At 46.0% G+C, this 24,020-nt stretch overlaps 1 protein-coding gene across 1 annotated transcript in view; it reads right to left on the bottom strand.

Annotated features, from left to right (window-relative positions):
* The window catches only part of LOC142925544 (NXPE family member 3-like), a 28,033-nt gene extending 10,507 nt beyond the window's left edge, over positions 1-17,526 (bottom strand). Inside the window, exons 1-5 of the mRNA XM_076068435.1 lie at positions 17,357-17,526; positions 15,911-16,632; positions 15,278-15,354; positions 14,798-15,007; positions 5,031-5,201 (exon numbers count right to left, since the gene is read on the bottom strand). Coding sequence (XP_075924550.1) covers positions 5,031-5,201; positions 14,798-15,007; positions 15,278-15,354; positions 15,911-16,536 — 1,084 coding nt within the window. The 5' untranslated portion in view covers positions 16,537-16,632; positions 17,357-17,526. The remainder of the gene's footprint in view (positions 1-5,030; positions 5,202-14,797; positions 15,008-15,277; positions 15,355-15,910; positions 16,633-17,356) is intronic.
* Between the last annotated feature and the right edge of the window lie 6,494 nt (positions 17,527-24,020).

Below are 24,020 nucleotides of genomic sequence, written 5' to 3'. Positions count from 1 at the left end.
ATGCAGCCTTTCCTACAGTGATTGGCAGAAGCTAGGGAGGCATCTCGGGGGAACTCGGCCTTGCGGCAGGCAGCCAACGAACGGCTCGTCAAGCCCCACCAGTCCACTACCGTATGGACGCGAGGGGCAAGGCATGGCTCCACTGCCCCCATGTCCCGATGGGTACCTCCCCGAAATTACATAAACCATGGCAAGGGCCGGTCAAAGTGGTGGAGGTGAGGAGTCCACAGTGCGTGCAGATTAAGTGTGGCCGCCGCCGCTGGTTTGTGTACCCATCGTGGCTTAAACGTTTTTTTCCACCTGCCATTAGTCTTTCATCTCCACTTCCTGAGGGCCGGGTGTCTGGTCAGCCCGATGAGCTGGGGCGCGTGTCGGCTGACTGCCTTCCTCAGGATAATTATATTATTCCGCCCGCAGGGTCCAAGCGCCTAACGGGGCCAACGCCGCCGGTCGTACCGGCCCGGGGGGAATGGGGGAGTCCGGAGCCGCCATCGCCCGACCCCCTACCACATGGGGGTTCTTCGGCTCAGGAGGTGCCGTGCTCGTCGAGCCATCTTCTGGCTGCTCCCGAAGCCTCCAGTGCGTTCTAAATTGGAGGCCCACACGTTGCGTTGGTTATGTTGGTCATCCGAGACGGCTGAGTTTCATAAAGGGGGTGGGGTGATGTAGAGTAAATAGGGTCTCTACGGCGTATAAGCCGACTACAACCACAACTGGTAAAGGAGTGTGCACACCCCGATGCCACACTGCCATGAGCTCTCCATACCCACTCCTCCGGAGAAATAACAGCCATCTTTAGAAGAGAGCAGCAAGCCAGAGAGCGAGGAAGACATAGGTCCAGATGACCTCAACAACTTGATCAGAGATCTTGGTCTCACCAAATCCAATGCCAAGCTTTTGACGTCTAGGCTCAAGCAGTGGAACTTATTGGATGAAAATGTGCAAGTCGCAGATTAGAGGAAGCGTCACCAACCTTTTTGCAGCTTCTATACCCGTCAATATGGGCTCTCCTTCTGCCACAATGTGACCAGTCTGTTCTAGGCAATCGGAATCACCTCTAACCAGAATGAGTGGCGCCTCTTCATTGACAGCTCATCCAGGAGCCTCATAGTCGTGCTATTCCATAATGGTAACAAGTACCCATCTCTTCCCCTGGCTCACTCGGTACACCTCAAAGAGGATTACAACAGCATCAAGAACTTGCTGGACCCCTTGAAGTAGGATGAGTATGGCTGGGAGGTCATCACAGACTTCAAAATGGTGTCAATTCTGATGGGTCTCCAAGGCGGTTTTACCAAGTTTCCCTGCTATATTTGCCTTTAGGACAGCAGGGACACCAAGGTGCACTACCACAGGCGGGACTGGCCACAGAGGACCGAGTTCTCTGTGGGGAGAGCCACTGGTGGACCCCTGGAAGGTGTTGATGCCACCACTGCACATCAAATTGGGCCTTATAAAACTATTTGTCAGAGCTGTAAATAAGGAGTCAGCAGCCTTCAAGTACCCTTAAGATTTATTCCCTAAGCTGTCTGAGGCAAAGGTCAAAGCCGGTGTCTTCATCAGACCATAGATGAAAAATATCCTGGAGTGCAATGAATTTCCCAAGAAGCTCACTAGTAAGGAGAAAGCGGCATGAGACAGCTTTGTCGTAGTGGTTCGTGGATTCCAGGACAATCACAAGGTCCAAAACTATGTGGAGCTGGTTCAGACTCTGGTGAAGAACTATTGCACAAAGGGCTGTATGATGTCCCTCAAAGTCCATATCCTTGATGCTCATCTTCATAAATTAAAGGAGAATATGGGAGCTTACTCGGAGGAGCAAGGCGAGCGCTTCCATCAGGATATGCTGGACTTTGAACGCCGCTACTAAGGACAGTATAACGAGAACATGATGGCAGACTTCATTTGGGGGCTGATTCGTGGAAGCGATTTACAGTATAATCGTAAATCTCGAGAAACTACTCACTTCTAAATCTGTTGTAGTAATTTTTGTATTCCTTTAGTATAAATACATGTTAATTTAGATTCATATGTTGTTTTTTTCTGACTTTATGTGAACGAAAAGACACGAATTCGCCCGTTTTCTCATTGAAAATAAGTAAATTTCAAAATATCACTGTCCTGGTCACAAAAGCAAAGTTTGTGGGGAATAATAGCCATTTTTAATTTGAAGCTTTCGTTACTGCAGGAATCCATACTCTTTGGTTATTTCGGTAAAGTCACGTAGGTAGAAATAAAACTAAAATAAATCACGACGTTTCGGGCGCAACACAAGGGTCCGTCATCAGGTGAGAAAGCATGATATGCTGCTGAGGCTGACTGTTTTAAAAGGTTTGAAATGGGTGTAGCCCAAGGGTCATAAACGAAGTGGGCAGGGCTAGTGATGTTAAAGTGAGAAATTTGCATGTAAATGTAAGATCAGAGCGCTACCTCCATGACGAGGGTGTGGAGGTGGCCATTGTATTGTGAGAGATTAGCATGTCAATGTAAGATCACAGAGTCGCTGCCACATTGAGGACACGAGCGACGGTAGCTGTGTTAGTTTGAGACATTTAACCTGTTAATGTAAAACCAGAGAGTCGAAAATAACTACTAACATCGGAAGGTAGGGTGGAAACATCACAGCCATTTATGACTTAAACTGGTTAATAACGTCCGTCTAATGATTGCTCAGTTTGTACCCATCTTCTCGGTTGAAATTGTGTCTATGTCTATATATTTGGATGGCTTCATGTACGAATATTTGTTGATAGCCAGTGGGATTGCAGAGTACCTTCGTCTTGGAAAAATCAATTTCATGTGATCAGCCACGGCCGAGTCATTGGTCCTACCGTGTTTCAGATCTGCCTTATGTTCTCGAACACAGTCTGAGACAGTATATGTTCCATTAGTTAAATTATAGGTAGTGTTAGGGTATATATTCAATAAAATTAAATAATAATAGGAAATGCGGAGCGTATGTACAGCGATACGATGCAGGTAGTGATATAAAACAGACGACTGCGATACAGTACTGAGAGAAGACGAACCTAGTAATTGGATAGGGGAGGCACAACTATTTACGGCTATGGGATTTTATCTTTATTTGGGGGGGAAATTGTTCAGTTTCCGAAATTTAGGGCTACGGATCGTTCTTGGGAACCTAGCCCTTCCGTAAGCCGGGGACTGCCTGTACGTTTTAGTTTTTGTCATGGGAGGCATAGCATCAAGCTGCGGTCTGATGGCACATCGGTTTCTTAGAATGTGCTGCACGGTCAAACTGATGATCTGTCTATCATAACCAGATCTATCATATTAGTATGTTTTCCATCCAGTACCCTCCATGTCTATTTTCTGCAGTCTTTTTGTTTGAACTTAGTATTACATATTAGCATGTCATGTTTTGCAGATAATTCTAGCAGTTTCTCACCTCTTTCATCTCTTTATCCATATCCATACCTTTGCATTATGCGTTCCCATCCGGTGTTATCCTTCCCAATTTTTGCATTCCAGGCTCTCACAACTATCTTAATATCTTCGCTAGGCAGTTCGTTTAACGTGCTTTCCATCGTTTCATAGAACTCTCCAATATCCTTCTTGATTTGAAGCTTTCGTGACTGCAGGAATCCATACTCTTTGGTTCTTTCGGTAAAGTCACGTAGGTAGAAATAAAACAATAAATCACGACGTTTCGATAGCAACACAAGCCATCGTCTGCAGGTGAAAATCACGATAGCCGCGACATCTGCAGCAGACATCGTGCTGCTTGCAGCAGGCATCGCAGCTATCGCGATTTTCACCTGAAGACGATGGCTTGTGTTGCTATTGAAACGTCGTGATTTAGCTCCAATATCCTCTTCTGTGCTACCTGATGTTGTGCATATGTTTTGATGACATATTTAGGGGTTGTCCATTAAATCTCACTACAATTTATCTTGGACTAGCCAGTCTGTATCGCAATAATGATGCTTTGGCTTTTGCACTCAACAAGAACCCTACTCCTCTGGTGCACACTTTTTCGTCCCCTGAACAGATCACTTCACCCCTTTTCTGTCCATCTCACTTTTGTCAGTTCCCATAGACAGTAGAAACAGTGGAAACATCACTTGCCAATGTGTGCCTATCCTTTATTCAGCCATATTTCACAGGGTTTAATAGGTAAACATCCACAAAAAACACTTGAGAATAACAAAAGCTCCATGCTAAGTCACATAGGAAATCAAACTGACTTAAAATATGTTCAGTCATGTCGGAAGATGCGTCGTAAATAAAGTTTCTCCATCGCAAATCGATCCATGGTGGCATATAAAATATCGTAATTCTGGATCGTTGTAAATCGCCTGTACTCTATTATTATCAATTTCAATGTATTCTATTGATTACTCTATGTACCAGTTCTTATTCTCATAGGAACTCAGACACGAATGAATAAGCATACAGATGGACAAACAGATGGACAAACAGATGGCTTACAGCTCCACTGGCTCGGCTTGGATGTGTCATGGAAAAATTATACAATAAAATTTCGAGCAGCCCTGAGCCAAGCTGAGCCAAGCTCAGGGCTGCTCGAAAGCCTGACCAAAACAGCATAGGCCTTTAGATGTTTCTCAAAAGGCAGAGTGCATTTTATGTTGCGAATGTGCAAAGGGATAAAGTTCCACACCAATAGGGCGATGGCAGATAACTGACGTGAGACTGTAACCGTTCGTGACCTTGGTGTCTGAAGCAGATTTTGAGTGATGCTGCGTAGGGGTCTATCCTTGAGCTTCAGTGCAAGGCGAGAGCAGTGAGGCAAGGTATGCTGGAAACCGGTGGTAAAAGCGCGATTACAAAGACAGGCGATTTTAAATATGTATTGCTGGCGAAAGGGCGCCAATGAAGACTATGGAGAGTGGTGGCTGAGTTTAGTCGTAGTTGGTAGACACCAAAGACGACACAAGTGAGGTTCTGTAACTTTTGTCATTTAAAACTCCACATCTAGTTGTAGAAGAGTATGGATCGTGGGTGAGGAAGTGGGGAGGGTGATAGGCATAGGTGAGTGGCCTCCTTACCAGTTAGGCCGTCGATCTCGTTGGCCACGTAGTGCAGGGCAGCCACGGGCCCGTGCGACGTGAGGAAGGGGAGGCCCTGTGAGCGGTAGAGCAGGAACGTCTTGGCGGCCACGCTCACGGACATGAGCGGGCCCAGCAGCGTGGGCGCGTTGATGTCGATGAACTGCATGTCTGAGCAGGGCAGGCGAGTCATAGTGGCACTCGACTGATGTCACGGTGACATCATTCCCGTACTTATTCATGCAATGACAGTGTTAAGATGGTCGTATTTGGCCATAAGTAAAGTCTATATTCTGGGTTGTACAGGACAGCCCAGGACGTATAGATAGTAATTCTAAATTCCTAGATTGCTACTTTGACTTTCTAGATCTTGTTATGATCATGTTTGACATAGTCTCAAGTGAAACGTCTTTTCTAATGGCTGAATTTGGTCGTGAGGATTGTTCTTAAACTTACCAGTGAGTTAAAACAGTAACAATGATAGACATGTTTATATACAGTAGATCATCGGATAATCACACCATTCTTTAAAATGTCTTATTTTTGCACATTTTTGCATAGTATTATGTGTTTAGGTGTTTTGTACATGTTTTTTGTGTCGTAAAAAATAGTTTACTGTATGAAATTGGCAAAAAGATACAAATGTACAGAAATAATATCCTACTGGACAAAGCTACTGGATTTACTCTACCGTACTGACCAATCCACGCTCGAAGACATAGGGCGATCTACGCAGTACTACGCTCTTGCAACGTGTCTTTGACGATCGCTGGACTGAAGGCTGAATAACATGTACTTTTCACCATATCACACTGTATATTTTACGTGTTTATTACTGTAGTTATTAGTCATGAAAAATGTAAACACGTGCAGTATTTTCATAGTTTAAATTGTTGTATGTGTTGCATAATGTACTGTATTTAATATTTGACACTGAAATCAAGCATCGCTGCTTTTTTGTCACGCACATGGTGCCGTTTGCCAGACTGGTACAGCCTTTGGAAGCTGGAAAATTACGCCAATAATCGATTATCAAATATACGTGACAATTTTCTTGGCTGTGTCAGGTGGTGGAGGGTTCTTAATGACACAGATTTGGTCATATAATTGCATGACCTAACCCAAAAATCTATTATGAATTATGGTTGCTGTGAAAACCTACATGGTAAGCCTAGGTGTGTTTCAACTAGAGAAGAGCTGTCTGTTTTTTATGCATTCCAACACACAGTTCCCTACAAACTCTTATGCCAATAACCTGCAAAGAAGCTTCATCGCAAAGCCTGGGCCACAGGACCTAGTCACTCGACCTACAATAATAATAATGCCCTTCACCTATGAAGCTAAGACTTTAACATCTGGCTGTCACCTGATGAAGCTAGTTGCAATTACTGGCGAAACGTCGTACTCAGATTGGTGTGCTCTACTAGTAATGAATTGGCATGTTTTGTTTACGTGACAAACCTTGCTAATTGGCTGTTTCGGGTGGTTGCGGGTTTAATGACACATTTATATTTATATTCTTGGTTCTTTCGGTAAAGTCACATAGAAGGGAAACAATAAAATAATAAAAATATAAAACAAAATTCTCACGACGTTTCGACTGCAACACAAGCAATCATCATCAGGTGGATGATGACTTTACTGAAAGAACCAAGAATATGAATCCCTGCAGTCACGAAAGCTTTAAATCAAAACATTTATATGTATGCTATCTAACCCAAAAAAACCTATATCATGGATGATATTGGTCGCAAATGTCTACGTGTTAAATTTAACATTACAATTGTAAAGACGCTGACACACGTTGTGCTTGGAGCTTTTCTTTATTTGAAACAGCACCAACACTGGACCTCATTTCTGGCTTGAGTCTTAAAGCTCCTACTCTCTCCGAATGTCCCCTCCCCTTGTGCTCGCCTCTTTTACCCATTTCGAGCCCCTTCTCTCAACATTATTTCACTGTACTCCTTTCAGGCAATCCCCGTCCTTCTCCCTCAATGGTTCTCAAATGTCGCCTCAATGCTCAACCTTCGCTACCCACCTTTTTCAGTTTTAACCTCTCCTCCAATCCCTTCAAACCTCGCCTCCTGACCAATCACTATGGAGGCCTCTTTGCACCAACAGGAGGCTTTAGCCTACTTCCTGTTAGTCTGTTTGGCTGCATGTTTGCTTCGGGTAAGTGCTCTAGAATTACGGTCATTACATAACCTCCCCCCCCCCTCTTTTGAAAAAAGCTAGCCATCCCAGCTAATACCAGGGAGGAATGACCGGCCTAACAGACCATGGGAAGCCAAGGGGATTTTCACACATCAGGACCCAGTGACACCATTCCAACATTTTCTGTGTCTATGTGGCAAAAAACAAACATGAAACGAACAATGTGTGCTGTGAATGATTTAGGATTGCAGATGTTGCACCTCCCACAATTAGTAACAAAAACAACAGGAGGATTGTGAAAACAACGAGGTGCAATGGTCTGCTGTGTTATCCAGGACAGTGTCAACGCCATCATGCACATCTTGTGCGGGTCCTCATTGCAGGACTGGTATCCTCTGCAGGGTCCCACGACGAGGCGTCCTGGATCACACTCCATTATGTGAGCGGCACAGGGTCATGTACGGGTGATTTGGTTGCAGCTAGTGGCTGCAGCGGCCCGTCGGATACCCCAGACTCTGGCGAAACAGGGCATGGAGATGAGGTGCATGGGTGATGATGAAGATCCCGCTTTAGGCGCGATGGGTGAACATACCAACAGCGGTGTCCCAACTGTATGTACACGCTCCACTATTTCGACTGGGCCCTGCCATGGCCGATGTACCTTAGGGGAGGTACGCAATGAGACCTGTGAGCAATGCAGCCATGCCTTGTTGCCAACTGCCCAGGGAAGTGTGATCCCGTGGCACCCAGGGCACGTTAGCAGCCTGGGTTTTTGAGGCATTTTCCATTGCCGCTGTCCTCGCTTCATGTAGTCGGTCGAGCGGGACCTGGAAGGACACCACATGACCTGGGAGTCTTACCCAGCTGCGTTTCTATGGGAGGTTCATGCTTCCTGCGATACGTGGGGTAAAAAGGGGAAAACCCCGTGGAGGCATGTGGCACCGGTATATATGCTGCCAAGACCCCCGGGATGTGGAGATCCCAGTTGGTTTATGTCTTGTCTACGACTTGTTAGAGCATTGCTCTCAAGGTTCTGTTCAGCCGTTTAACCATTCCATCCGTTTGAGAGTGGTATGGGGAAGTGCGCACCTTCTTTGTGCCCAGTGCCTCACATACCTCCTTTAGGAGATTAGATGACAAATGTCATCCCTGGTCAGTGAGGAGCTGCTCTGGAGGACCTTTGCCCATCACATATCCGTGAAGGAATGCATCAGTAATTGATGCTGCCATCTGGTCAGGCAGCGGCTATGACATCGACCACCTTGTAAGATATTCAACTGCTACCAGGAGAAATTTATTCTGCCTTGGTGAGCATGGAAAAAACCCGAGAATATCGAGCGTGACAAATTCGTTGACTTTCGAGACAACACTTGGCTGCAAGGGAGACTGTGACCTGTGTGCAGGTGGTTTTCAACACACACACACACTCCGTGCACCCCGCAACTAAGTAATTTACATCAGCAGACATGCGCGGCCAATAATAATTACGTTGCAGGGTCAGAAGTGCTTTCTGGCATCCCAGGTCCAGCAACTTATTTGCGTTAACCTCCTGCGTCAACCTGCCTCGCACGGTTGTGGGTACCACCAGACATCGTCGGTGAACGATCATATCCCACCACATCAACAACGCTTCATGCAATACAAACTGAGACCCCATTTGAGAGGGTGATGCGGAGAGTTTGTCTATACCCAGCGGCGCAAGAGTATCAGGCTGGCGTCGTCAGCCTGAAACTGTCCCCATTCTGCATAAGTCAGACCCAAACCGTAGTCCCTGCACGGTTCTTATATTGGTAGCTCAGCAGGTTGAACTGCTGCTATCGTCGCTGGTGTGTCCGGGACAGTAGGCTTACATCGGCCCACACCTGATGTGCACGCACACGGGTCCTCTTGAGGTCGCCTTGACAATGCGTCGGCATTTCTGTGTTTTAGGCCCTTGTGGTGTATAATCTGATACGAGCACTCCTGCAATTTCTATAGCCAGCGTGCCAGCTGACCCAACAGCTGGTCTATCTGCGAGAAGTAGTATAGGGCGGCATGATCTGTGTGGACTGTACATTTTCTGCCATATAGGCAGGGTCTGTAAATGTGTACAAAGTACACAATTGGCAATAGTTCTCGGTGAGTTACAAAGTAATGCTGCTCCGCCGGCGATAAAACGCGACTACCATATGCAATAATCACTTCCACTCTGCCCTTTACCTGAGAGAGGACAGCCCCTATCCCTAGATCACTGGCGTCCATGTCTAGAATGAAGGGCAGGGAGACGTCTGGATATGCTAGGGGTAGAACATCTGTAAGCTAATCACAGCGTGACAAAGCCAGTTTCCTCCTCTATCCCCCAAATAAACTTCTGGTTCTTGGCTGTCAATGCGTCCAGGGGCTTTGCGATCATGGTAAAATTAGGGACAAACTGTCGATAATAAGACGTGAAGCCGACAAAACTGCGTACATCACCCACGGATTAGGGGGTTGGCCAATTTCGCATACACACAGTTTTCTCTGGATCCTTGGCAAGACGCGACTCGCTCTCCGCGTAACCCAAATATCGCACGAACATTTGCATAAAATTACATTTAGACGATTTTAGTTTTAAGTTGGTTGATTGTACTCTGGATAACACCGCGCAATCGCTATAACTGTTTGTCGAACGAGCGACACCCATCTATCAAATTCACCATGGAAGTGGAAAAAATGGCAAGCTACCATTTCTGGATGTTTTGGTCGAGAAGAGACCTAAATGGCTCGTTGGGACATTTGGTCTACAGAAAAGCCACCCACACGGATGCCTATCTAAAGCCTGACTCCCACCACCATCCAGCCCAGAAGAATTCCCTCATCAAAACACTACACCATAGGTCCTGTTGCATCTCCGACCAACACCACCTAGCTAGTGAGTTGAAGCACCCACACCAAGCCCTCAGGATGAACGGATACTCGGACCATACAATCCGCAAATATGTCTCCCCAGCCATGCGGAGACAACCTTCTGAGGATCCAACCAAAACCATCACTTTACGATACATAGCAGAGGTTACCAAAAAATATTTCCAAAATCTTAAACAAACACAAGATCCAGGTTCGTTTCAACACAGTACACAATATCCGTGATTTAATCCCATCTGTAAAGGATGTGATTCCTAACATGCAATATCCTGGTGTCTACAAACTGAGTTGTGGTTGTGGCAGCAGTTACATTGGAGAAACGAAACGACATGTCTCAGACCGCGTTCGTGAACACAAGTCAGATCTGAAACACGGTAGGGCCAATACCTCTGCCGTTGCTGATCATTGTTCTAACGCTGTGGGCTCACACGAAATTGATTTTTCCAAGACGGAGATACTCTGCAAACCTACTGGTTACCTTCAGAGATTTGTTTATGAAGCCATCCAGATATATAAACACAGACACAACTTCAACCGAGATGGGTAAAATCTGAGGAATCATTGGAAGGACGTTATTAACCAGGTAAAGTCTTAACTGACTGTGATGTTTCCATCATACCTGCCTATGTCAGTTGTTATTTTCGACTCTCTGTGTGTGTCTCTCTCTCTATGCCTCTCTCGTAGATATCTCACATGTCCTTTGGATTGCACTCTCATGCTCACATGTCCTTTGGATTGCACTCTCATGCTCACATGCCCTTTGGATTGCACTCTCATTCTCACGTGCTTACGTCCGTGGATGGAATTCCTTTCCAACTCAGACCCCGCTTGCTTGCCCATCGCCACATATATGACCTCCTTGTTGTAACTGCTCTCTCGCTGGTTCAGCAGTTCCACTGCTGGATTATATTTTTTCCGCCTGAGGACGACTGCTTGTGTTGCGATCGAAACGTCGTGATTTATTTTATTTTATACCTACGTGACTTTACCGAAAGAACCAAAGAGTATTGATTCCTGCAGTTACAAAAGCTTCAAATCAAGATCCAATGTAACCTTATTGAGGTGGTGGAAATCGACACAAAACGCAAACTGCCATCCAGTTTTTTAATAAGTACCACAGGAGCCCCCCAAGAGCTGGTGGATGGAAAAATTATCTCCGCTGCTAATATATCATCCACAGCCTGTTGTACGTGTAATTTCTCTACGGGGCTCATGCAATACGAATTTAGCCGAATAGGGGGCGAATTTCCTGTGTCAATGTGATGTTTTGCCAAAGTCGTGAATCCTATGTCATACTGCCCCCTGCTGAACACATCGGATAATTGTAGGAAAAGTTATCTTAGTTGGTCTTTTTGCACTTCCAACAACTCTGTGTTCTCGTCACAGTTTGTTTACCCAACTTTCCTTAGTTGGTGGAACATCGTTAGTGACTCATGCTATCACGGTTTCTGTTGAGTCCACCGCCTTGATAATTACAGGTCCCGCATGCATTAATATGGTCCCTGATTGAACAGCGATCAGCCGCTCCCCAACATTCAATACTTGTAGGAACGATTTTTGGTCCGCTTTCACCACCGTTTATGCATTTGATGGAGCAATCACAATTGGTGAGTTGGCCCGTGTCGTTAGTATTTATTTGCGGTACCGCAACGGAATTAACATTTGCATGCCTGGAGGTAGAGTCATGGACTTGTTGACTAGCGCCTTTACTGTCAACCCAATCTCAGAACAATTCTCCACCAGTCGCAGGAAAAAAATGCGAGATCTCAATGACAATTCTATGCTACCCTGATCTGTGAGTATCTGGAGAGGTAATTTTTGTAAGAAATCGGTTCCCAGCAGGCATGAAACCACGAGCATGTTTGAGACAAGTATGGGTCCCGTCAAAATGAGCTCCCCAATTTTTACTTGGGTTTCAATTCGGCCTAAAATCCTCATGTTGCCCCCATTTGCCGCTACTTATGTACTGGTGACCAGTGTCAAGTGGCAACTACTGGGCGGTAACATGTCAAATATTAAGCTTGAAATGATAGTGGCTGATGCCCCCATATCTATTAACATGCATACCTCTACCCCCCCGATTGAGCCCACAATCACTGAGGTACCCGCGGCTGCTGCTACGACTCGCTGGCCTAACTTCCTCCACTAGTGGCTCGACTTGGGCCACTGATGGATGAAGCAAGTCCTGGGCCTTCCCCCGAGGTTTTTGTAAGCATGTCCTTACTGACATCTTTCGATACAGATGGTACATGCGACATGGTGATGGAGGCAGTGAGTGACGATGACTCCCTAGATGCGTGAGGTGAATTATTTAGCCGGGTTTCTGGGGTGTCGCGACTCGCCTGGTGTTGTAGTGTAGTGGCCGCCGATCAAGAGGTGGATGCCATCACTGTCGATGGCAGAGGATCGCTCCTGCACCCCTGCGCAATGCGGCCGGACTGGCCGCAGTGATGGGTGGGCCCTGCCGTGGAGTCGCCATCTCCCACTTCAGCTCTCATCCCCGATGTCGCTGGAGGATCGTCCTGCTGGGCCCTGTCCACCCGCGGACTATCACCACCACCACCTCCTCCCGTTGACCCCCGCTGCACTCTACCACCGCCGCAACGAGTGGGCCCGAAGCCCAGGCAGGAAGTGCAGGCAGCGGTGTCCGGGATTTCTTCCGCTTGGGCCACCACCTGGGTTCATTGATTTATTTCTTCATGTGCCTGTAGGCACAGGGCCACCCACAGGGAGGTCTGCACCTCCTCCTCCACTATCGGTCGCATGACGGCCATCTCGTGTACCAGCGTCAGTATTTTCTCTAGGACGAGGAAGTCCAGCGCAGCTTCATCCAGCCGAAGGATAAGCCGCCTGGCTGAGCGCCATCAGGACACTGTGGTAGGCGCGAGGTGACTCGGCATCTTCTCGCTTGCGCTGCTAAATTTTTATTTTGGCATTTGATGGTGGGTTGAAGACCTCCGCCATCTTGCGGCATGCTGCTTGTAGCGTGGTTCTCCGCTCCGCTGGTATTTCCTTGAAAATGGCGAGGGCTTCGTTATTTAAGGCCGTAGGCAATGCATTTAGCGCTTCCTCCCTTGTCTACTCCAAGACCTGGTGTGTGGTCTAAAAACGTCTTGTGAAGGCTCCCCAGTCGCCACTGGCCGCTACATACTCCCGGACCAGCCTCAGCAGGCGAGATTGGTTGGCCGCTCTCTCGTGCACCGCCAGGGCTGCCTGTTGGGATGATGCCCCAGCTCCCACTGCTCTCGTTGTGGCTGCGCTGGACAGCGCCGGCTCCCCGGCTCCACTGGCTCCTGCTGCAGTCGGTCGGACTGCCCCGACTGATAGCTCCCCTGCTACCACCTCTGCAGCTCCAGGGCTCCCCTCCTTTGCCTTGAGCTGCAGTTCAAGCCAGGAGACAGCATCTGTGAGGTGGTCAAGCCGGCCCTCCAGCCGCTCCCAGCCTCCGGTCACCAGGGAGGCTTGGGTGAGTAGGCTCTTCGGCTGCTGCAGCTTTTGTAGCTCTTGCTTTGCCGACTCCGTCATCGCCTCTACCGCATATCCGAGGTTTGTCTCCGGGTCCTCCTCTCCCGGGATGTTCTGGAAAATTAGCTCCTCATTATCCGACGTTGTCGGGGGGTTTCTTTATCGGTTTGGGTGTGACATTCTTGAGGTATCCCACTTCTGACACCAGTTGTAAAGATGCAGACACATGTTGTACTTGGAGCCTTTATTTGACACAGTACCAACACTCGGCTCCACTTCTGGTTTGACTCTTGAAGCTCCTACTTTCTCTGAATGTCCCCTTCCCTTGTGCTCTCCCTTTTTATCCCATTTGAGCCCCTTCTCTCGAAACTTCTCTCACTGTACTCCTTTTAGCCAATCCCCATCCTTCTCCCTCAGTGGTTCTGAACCGTCACCTCAACGCTCAACCTTTGCTTCCCGCCTTTTTCAGTTTGAACCTCTCCTCCAATTGCTTCAAACATTGCCTCCTGACCAATCACTATGAAGGCCTCTCTGAACCAATAGGAGACCTTGGCCTACATCCTGGTAATCTGTTTGGTTGCACATTTGCTTCAGGTTAGTGCTCTAGAATTATGGTTATTACACAATCAAAGATGACATCGGGTCAGAAGATTGCTATCAAATATATGAATGACAGAGACATCAGCAACAGATTATATGTGATGCTGATGATGAAAATGATCATCAACAGTGGAGGACTACTGCTGCCAGATGTTTGTGGACCCATTGGCCTTAGCAAAGTGGCTGCACAGGAAGAGAGAGACCCAGGAAAACATAATAGTATCTACAGACATTCTTAGGAAGTTCCTGCTAGATTAGGATATTTGGCCAATTCCATGAATGATAATTTGGCATTTGACTTCAGAGTAGGTTCCTATCGTGTCTTCCATTAAACCATTTTCCACTCCACAACCAAGCCGTGATGAGTCATAATGACGTGGCTCAATAAGCACCAGGTTGTTTTTCCACTGCAGAAGCCGAGCCGTACTACTGGTGCCCCACTGAATGAGCCCCATCCCTTGCCATGCTTGGTCTCAAACCAGAGCAGATGTCTTGGGGGGTCAGCATAGCGTGGTTTGTTTCTGGCTCATACCGTGAGGGCCTCGCTATGACTCGGCCCAGCTGTGGCAGTGGAAAAGGGGTATTGTTCCCTATAGACAAGGCAAATTGAGCAGGTGGAGCAATATAAAGATGAGGAGTTAATGCTGATGGTGAGGTCTTTCTACCTGGCACGTGGGCGGTGAGGTGCAGGAACCACTGGCGGATGGTGGAGTCCCCGTACATGTAGAGTCTCTTTCCGCGCAGGCACTTGGCTAGGTCTTGAGGGGATGGGAAGAGCCGTGTTCTGCAGGACAGTGATACCCACTCGTCGTTGAGGTAGAAGCCACTCAGAGAGGGCATGGGGTGGCCTGGCATGCACGGCCCAAGGCCGGCCACTGAGAAGCACACATGCACACACACTCAATAAGGTAACTTTTGTTTTTCAGAATTACGAGAAATCAATAAAATATAATTCACTATGACACCCCTATTGACTTTGACTCAAGATATGTTTGTTCTTAGAACATTTATGACCGTATTTCACTCGTAGCTTGCCCGAGAATCTTGAAAAATTTTCTTGTACTCTGGCTCAACTGAGCAGGCCTGGCCACACTCTAGACAATCCCAGCTAAGGCTGCGTGAGACATGAAGTGCTCAACACTCACTGAGGTTGTGCCGTGATGACGACGACCACACATTGATTTGGCTTGGATCTCCGCTGATTCTCACCTTGGAGACTTTGCTGCATTACCCAGGATCAAAGCACAAAATAGCGGGTAGATAACGGGTAGGGAATGGACCAGGAAGATGGGATGCCATACCGGCAGGTAACGTGTAAGTGAAGACTCAGTCCATGCCTTTACAAATTGTGGAAATTGCTGTGTAGCTGAGATTGGTCTTATCAGCCATACTTGAAATTCCATCACAGCAGGAAAATGTGTGCAGGCTGAAAGCAAATCGATTGAACATGAAAAGGTGTGCTCTCAAACATCAAGAAAGCACGACTCCCATCATGCCTTGCGGGCAAATCATGGGCTTACCACATTACTTGTAAAATGCTCTAAGGCTTGCCCAGACCCCAGCACAAGAGCTAAATGTGGCCGCATTATTGTTTACATCACCAACTCATTGAGTCCAAACGAGGAGTAGAACATGCTGTTGTATCAGGATTGGGCTCGTCAATCTTGAAAACCCATTCACTGCTCCATTGGCCTGAACTCATCATTTTGTTGCTACAACTATCAAGTGAAATGCATGGGAGAGATTGTCAAACGGAAGAGGGAGATGTCTGCTCTTACTTGCTGAAAAACCGCTCCTCATCCTTTGTGAGAATGTTGCTGAACCCTCTGTTCGAGTGAAATCGCAGGGAGTCGCAAGGCAGCGTCCTGGGCTTCTTGCAGAACCACATGTGTCCTGTCGCTTTGTCCCTGTACTCGCACATCTTGGATTTCAACATTAAGCGCGGCACCGCGTTGCACTCGGTGGCCTCGCCTTTCGCTCCTTCCTTCTCGAAGTAGCCGGTAAAGAAGATTTTGTTGGGCACCGAATCGCGCAAGCGGCTGATGATTTGCACGGCCTCACTCGAGTGAACCAGCTTGACGTCTACAAGGGCCTCGCCTGGCCACGGCAGCATGACGCTCGCCGTGTACGAGCCGTTGTCAAGGTCCAGCACCGAGCCAAATGCGCCGGCTTGGAGCCTTGGTGAATGTACCTTAATGCGGAAGTAGTCTCCACCGTGCCGTTTGTCCCTGCCGTGGTGGTCTCGGGCCTGCACGGTGAGGTGCAGCGTGTCACCCACCGTGAAGTTGCGCGATTTGCCCAGCAGTCGGTAGCTCGTGGCCGCGGGGCTGGTGGAGGACTCGAAGTTGAATGAGGACATGGCGGGTGGGCTCGGCCATCGGAGGAGCTGCCTCAGGTCGTCCATCTCGGGGTCATGTGGCTCCGGGGTGGAACTTCTGGGGCCTGGTTCGGGCCTTGCATGGCGGGGAGGCTTGTGCCAGGGAGGTATGATCAAGGACACCTGGGGAGGCAGTGCATGCACATCAAAACATGAGTAAACTAAGAAAGAATTAGGGTTAAGTAATTTAATGACAGGAATGAGTAACTAAATAAGGGGGGAATTACCAAGTGAATGAAACATGAATGAGAGAATGATAAAATAATGCATCAATTAATGAATGAGTGACTGAGGGATAATTTAACGAATTAAACAAACGAGACAAAAGAATGAGTGTATGAATGAGAGGTAAAAAAGTGAATGTAGGAGGAGCGAGAGAGTGAATGAGAGAAAAATAAGTGATGGTATATGGTAAGTACTCGCAACATGTTTCACAATAACGTGGTTCTTCTATTAGGAAACATTTTGCACAACGCGGAATGCATCCGTTATAACGTGGGACCTGATCATTATAACGCGGTTTCTCAGAAGTTGACAACAAACTACTTTCTTGAGCTGCACAACTGAGCCTTATGATATAGTACGTGTACACATGCATTGTATATCACGAAGATTTTTCGTTCCATTATTTAAGGGGACATTTTTTCTTTACGCATTTTTTGTTGAACGCAGCACTTTTCAGGAAGGCATCTACCGCGTTAAACAGCAGTTGTGTACAGTATACTGTAATGGTGTAGTGCAGTAGTGTAGCGTATTCGTGCAGTTGTAATGAAGCTCCTTCACAGGTTCCACTTTTGAGAAGATGTATTCTATAGTAACGTATTTACAAGGCGAGAGTATGACTCACACATTTCAAAAGGCTATGACTATCTGCAGCCCCGGTGGTTTCCACGAGATTAATCTCGAACAGTCCTTTTTGATCGTTTCCACGATGTAGATCTCCAACAGTCGGCCCCGATGCCGTCCACCTGCAGTCCCTGAGCCAGCATGCCTGATCGCGGGCCTCGCTCCCCCTTATGTACCCACTCCGCCACGCCCTGGTAACTTCCAGCACTTTCCCCCAGTAGATTCTTCCAGCAGACTCTAACCGTCTTCTAATTCCCTTCTCGACTCTTCCCTTATATAGTACCCTGCACCAGTTACACCCATCTCCACTGGCCCCACTATAACCCTTGCCATGGACAGTACCCTACATCAACCCACCCCCCATAAAAATTTGCCGTCCCGGCTACAACTCTCATTTTATAATAGGGGACTGTATGTGGGCAAAAATGGGATCGCACAAGGAATTCAAACCTGGGGGATGGATGTCATTAACACCGGGATCACACAAGGCATTCAACCCTGGGGGCATGGAGTACATAAAATTTAACCTCTGGCCTAACGCATATCATAGGCCCTTGAATCAAGGGGGGGGGGGGGTGTTATAACCCAACTTGACCCTTCCTTATCATAATTAAACTCTTACGTGACGTGGGCTACCCTGTCAAAGGTATAGATTCTTAGGCAAGCAATACACAACATAGTTAGCCATACATATTTACATGTTAATACAGTGAGGGAAAAAAGGATTTTATCCCCTGCTGATTTTGTATGTTTGCCCACTGACAAAGAAATGATCAGTCTATAATTTTAATGGTAGGTTTATTTGAACAGTGAGAGACAGAAAAACAACAACAAAAATCCAGAAAAACGCATGTCAAAAATGTTATAAATTGATTTGCATTTTAATGAGGGAAATAAGTATTTGACCCCCTCTCAATCAGAAAGATTTCTGGCTCCTAGGTGTCTTTTATACAGGTAACAAGCTGTGATTAGGAGCACACTCTTAAAGGGAGTGCTCCTAATCTCAGCTTGTTACCTGTATAAAAGACACCTGTCCACAGAAGCAATCAATCAATCAATCAGATTCCAAACTCTCCACCATGGCCAAGACCAAAGAGCTCTCCAAGGATGTCAGGGACAAGATGGTAGACCTACACAAGGCTGGAATGGGCTACAATACCATTCCCAAGCAGCTTGGTGAGGTGACAACAGTTGGTGCGATTATTCGCAAATGGAAGAAACACAAAAGAAGTGTCAATCTCCCTCTGCCTGGGGCTCCATGCAAGATCTCACCTCGTGGAGTTGCAATGATCATGAGAACGGTGAGGAATCAGCCCAGAAGTACACGGGAGGATCTTGTCAATGATCTCAAGGCAGCTGGGACCATAGTCTCCAAGAAAACAATTGGTAACACACTACGCCGTGAAGGACTGAAATCCTGCAGCGCCCGCAAGGTCCCCCTGCTCAAGAAAGCACATATACATGCCCGTCTGAAGTTTGCCACTGAACATCTGAATGATTCAGAGGACAACTGGGTGAAAGTGTTGTAATCAGATGAGACCAAAATGGAGCTCTTTGGCATCAACTCAACTCGCCGTGTTGGAGGAGGAGGAATGCTGCCTATGACCCCAAGAACACCATCCCCACCGTCAAACATGGAGGTGGAAACATTATGCTTTGGGGGTGTTTTTCTGCTAAGGGGACAGGACACTTCACCGCATCAAATCAAAGGGACGATGGACGGGACCATGTACTGCCAAATCTTGGGTGAGAACCTCCTTCCCTCAGCCAAGGCATTTAAAATGGGTCGTGGATGGGTATTCCAGCATGACAATGACCCAAAACACACGGCCAAGGCAACAAAGGAGTGGCTCAAGAAGAAGCACATTAAGGTCCTGGATTGGCCTAGCCAGTCTCCAGACCTTAATCCCATAGAAAATCTGTGGAGGGAGCTGAAGGTTCGAGTTTCCAAACGTCAGCCTCGAAACCTTAATGACTTGGAGAAGATCTGCAAAGGGGAGTGGGACAAAATCCCTCATGAGATGTGTGCAAACCTGGTGGCCAACTACAAGAAACGTCTGACCTCTGTGATTGCCAACAAGGGTTTTGCCACCAAGTACTAAGTCATGTTTTGCAGAGGGGTCAAATACTTATTACCCTCATTAAAATGCAAATCAATTTATAAAATTTTTGACATGCGTTTTCTGGATGTTTTTGTTGTTATTCTGTCTATCACTGTTCAAATAAACCTACCATTAAAATTATAGACTGATCATTTCTTTGTCAGTGGGCAAACGTACAAAATCAACAGGGGATCACATACTTTTTTCCCTCACTGTATCCGGATATGCATAATTTGTCCTGAGGGTATATCCATTTTAAGTGAGAATTGTAGTGCCGCATGATCAGTCTGCACGGTAAATCTGCAGCCATTTAGGTAGGGCCGAAACAACGTGACAAAATGAACTACTACCCAGGAGTTCTCTACGAGTAACGCAATAGCGTTGTTCAGCAGAGAAAATCACGCGACTCCCGTATTAAATTACAAATTCCGTTTTCTCCTGTATTTGTTACAAAACCGCACGTATACTTACATGACTAGCATCTGTATCAAGGATGAACGGTAGCGAGAAATCCGGGTATGCTAGTGGCGGAGCATCGGTTCACCTTGAACTTTAGGTGCTTTAAATGCACGCCCTCACCCAATTTGGTGTGAGAGCGGGCAAGGGTTTAGCTACGATAGCGAGCCGGGGTACAAATGGTCGATAGTAGTAAACAAATCCTAGGAATCGCCACACCGCTGACCACATGCCCCAAATATGTAATTGAGCCCTGTACAAAATGACACTTAGATGGTTTCAATGTCAGTTTGGTGGCTCGCACTTTAAATAAAACCGATCGCAGTGTCATCGGATGTTAGTCAAACGACCTACGAAAAACAATGACATTGTTGAGATAAATCAAACTAATCTCCCATTGTCTTGGTTCTTTCGGTAAAGTCACCACCACGTAGAAATGAGAATAAAATAATAAATTGATAAAATAACACAATAAAATGCTCACGACGTTTCGGCCACAACACAAGCGGCCTTCATCAGGTGAAGGGACGAGACTGTCTGGAGGACAGCGCTGGAGTGAAAAAGCCACGCTCAGATCGCGACCTTTAAGCTGTGTGAGAAGAAACAAAGCGCCTTGACAAAGGAATTAGCATAGAATTTAGCATTGTCTCTTCTCACACAGCTTAAAGGTCGCGATCTGAGCATGGCTTTGTTCGCTCCAGCGCTGTCCTCCAGACAGTCTCGTCCCTTCACCTGATGAAGGCCGCTTGTGTTGTGGCCGAAACGTCGTGAGAATTTTATTGTGTTATTTTATTTTATCAATTTATTATTGTATTCTCATTCTACGTGGCTTTACCGAAAGAACCAAAGAAGATGAATCCTTGCAGTCACGAAAGCTTTAAATCGAAATTTAATCTCCCATTGTAGGACCGACAGTACAATATCCATGAGGCGTTGGATGGTTTGCCGGTGGTGTGAGTAATCCCACGGGGAGTCTATTAAATTGGAGCAACCCCTGCGGTGTTAGAAAAGCAGTTGTTAATTTGGATTCGTCGTCCAGGGGAAGTTGCCAAAACCGTCACGATAGATGAAAGGTCGAAAAATATTTTGCTCCTTCTAATGCATCGAGAGAATGATCAGGGGATACGCGTCCGCGATCCTAACCTTATATTCTTAGTTTTTTCGGTAAAGTCACGTTGAAGAGAAACAACAAAATAACAAAATATATATAAAACAATAAAAAATTCTCACGACGTTTCGACCATAACTCAAACGGTCATCATCAGGTGTGTCGGTTTGCATAAATTTATTTTGAAAAGGCATATTTATTTATTTATTTATATAAAAATAACGTTTGCGTCACGCGCAACGATTGGTTGTTTGCCAGGACTAGTCCATCTATTTTTTGAAAAGAGGAGGGGGGAGACGAAATTTGTTTTTATGTATGCTGTCTGAAAGCCACTGTAAGCGTGAACAATCAATCAAGAACTGAAATGATTTATCAAATCTTTCCAATGATTGCTAAGATAGAATCCATCTTCTCGGTTGAAATTGTCTCTGTGTTTGTATATGTGGATAGCCTCATGAACGAATCTCTCATGGAAGCCAGATGGCTTACAAAGAACCTCCGTCTTGGAAAAGTCAATGGCATGTGAGCCTACTGAATTAGAACAATGATCTGCTACGGCCGAGGTGTTGGTCCTACCGTGTTTAAGGTCTGCTTTATGTTCACGAATGCGGTCCGAGATATGGCGTTTGGTTTCTCCAATGTAACTACTACCACAGAGGCAACTTAGTTTGTAGACACCAGGGTATTGTATGTCCGGAATCACATCTTTTACAGACGGAACCAGATCACGGATTTTATGTAATGTGTTGAAACGGACCTGGATCTTGTGTTTATTCAAGATTTTGGAGATCTTTTTTGTGATCCCAGCAATGTAGGGTAAAGTGATGGTTTTGAAAGGCTCCTCAAGAGGGTTCTTCTTCATGGTTTGAGTGATAGCTTTGCGGATTGTATAGTCGGAGTAACCATTAGCCCTAAGAGCTTGGTGTACGTGCTTGAGTTCACTGCTTATGTGTTCCTGGTCGGATATGCATTGGGCTCTATGATACAGAGTCTTGATGAGATAATTCTTCTGTGATGGATGGTGGTGGGAATCCGGTTTCAGATAAGCATCCGTATGGGTAGCTTTCCTGTAGACAGAGTGGCTCATTGAACCATCAGGTCTCTTTTTAATTAGGACATCCAAAAAAGGTATCTTGCCATCTATTTCGACTTCCATGGTAAATCTGATGGCTGGGTGTATGGAATTGATGTGGTCGAAGAATTGGTCTAGAGCAGGCCGGCCATGTGGCCAGATGACAAAAGTGTCATCCACGTACCTCTTCCATAAGGTTGGGCGCAGAGTGGCAGTCTGGATGGCGTCAGTCTCAAATTTCTCCATGAAAATGTTAGCTATAACTGGAGAAAGGGGGGAGCCCATTGGGGTGCCCTCAGTTTGTTTGTAGAAAGTTCCATTCCAAGTGAAGTATGTATTGGTTAAACAGTGTCTCACCAGGGGGGGTACCTCAGTGTTTAGTCCTTGATGAACCAAGTCTTCAATGATTGCAATGGTGTCAGGTACAGGAACCTTGGTGAATAAGGAAACTACATCAAAACTGACAAGCAGGTCGTCTGGGGACAGGGAAATACCCTTGATTGTTGATACCAGGTGAGTAGAATTTTGTACCGCAGAGGTGGTCTTTCCAGTGAAAGGACGCAGGATTTCAGACAAAAAACGAGCTAGTTTGTAGGTGGGGGAGCTGATAGTAGAGACTATGGGACGAAGAGGTGTATCAACTTTATGTATTTTTGGTAAGCCGTATAATCTTGGTGGCCTGGCAGCAGAAGGTTTCAATGAAAACTGTTTAGATTGATCAATTAATGCGGTTGAATCAGAAATTATTTTGTTGGTTTGTGTGACGAGGCTGTTGGTGGGATCTCTTTTTATTTTTGTATAACTACCATCGTCGAGTAATTCTTTAATTTTGTTGTTGTATTCTATTTTATCCATGATAACAGTAGCATTGCCTTTGTCAGCTGAGAGAACTACAATATCATTCCTCTTTTTTAATTTATATAATTCAAAACGCTCATTTTTGCTGAGGTTGCTAGCTGGCATCTTAGCGTTTTTGAGGGTTGCAGCGATTTCAGATCTTGCTACGTCTGCAGCGATGTGACCCAGGCCCCTGAGAGCAACGTCTACTTGGGCAATTATATCATTAACTGGTATGTGTTTAGGTGTGACTGCAAAGTTTAGACCTTTAGCTAAAACGGATTTCAGACCATCGGAAATAGAACTGTTACTGCGATTAATTACGACTTTATTAACGTCTAACTTTTTGGTGTGTGGGTCCGGTCTTTTGTTGAATAGGAGGTTAAATTTGGAAATCAGGTTTTCCTTACATTTGGTCGACATAGTAGCAGCTGAAGAGGCAGTCATATTGTCTACATGTTCCCAATCCGATGTGGACATTATTGCCGTCAATGATAAGTGTGATTTGTAGAGTGTCTTGTCTAACTGATCTAGTTCTGTGCGTATAAGTCTGATTTTTTCTGAGATAAGAGCTAAGCTAGTTTTGAAAAGAATTCGTTTCGCATTAGAAGAAGTTACAGTAGCAGAGGTGAGTGTAAATGCGATTGGTATTACCCCAGAGTCGCGGCATCTCTTCAGGAAGGTGAGAGACTCGATCAGCTGAGCTTTCTTATCCCGGAGTTTGTTGAAGGATCTTAAAGTTATGTGAAAACCCTCCCCGTAGAGGCGATTAAATTTTGATTTAAAGCTTTCGTGACTGCAGTAATTCATATTCTTAGTTTTTTCGGTAAAGTCACGTTGAAGAGAAACAACAAAATAACAAAATATATATAAAACAATAAAAAATTCTCACGACGTTTCGACCATAACTCAAACGGTCATCATCAGGTGTGTCGGTTTGCATAAATTTATTTTGAAAACGGCATATGTATTTATTTATTTATATAAAAATAACATTTGCGTCACGCGCAACGATTGGCTGTTTGCCAGGACTAGTCCATCTATTTTTTGAAAAGAGGAGGGGGGAGACGAAATTTGTTTTTATGTATGC

This window comes from Petromyzon marinus, chromosome 21 (genome assembly GCF_048934315.1).
Source record: "Petromyzon marinus isolate PM22_M1 ecotype Great Lakes invasive population chromosome 21, UKy_Petmar_22M1.pri1.0, whole genome shotgun sequence".
Taxonomy (NCBI): Eukaryota; Metazoa; Chordata; class Hyperoartia; order Petromyzontiformes; family Petromyzontidae; genus Petromyzon; species Petromyzon marinus.
The sequence above is the reverse complement of the archived record's forward strand: the minus strand, read 5'-3'. Positions and strand labels throughout refer to the sequence as shown.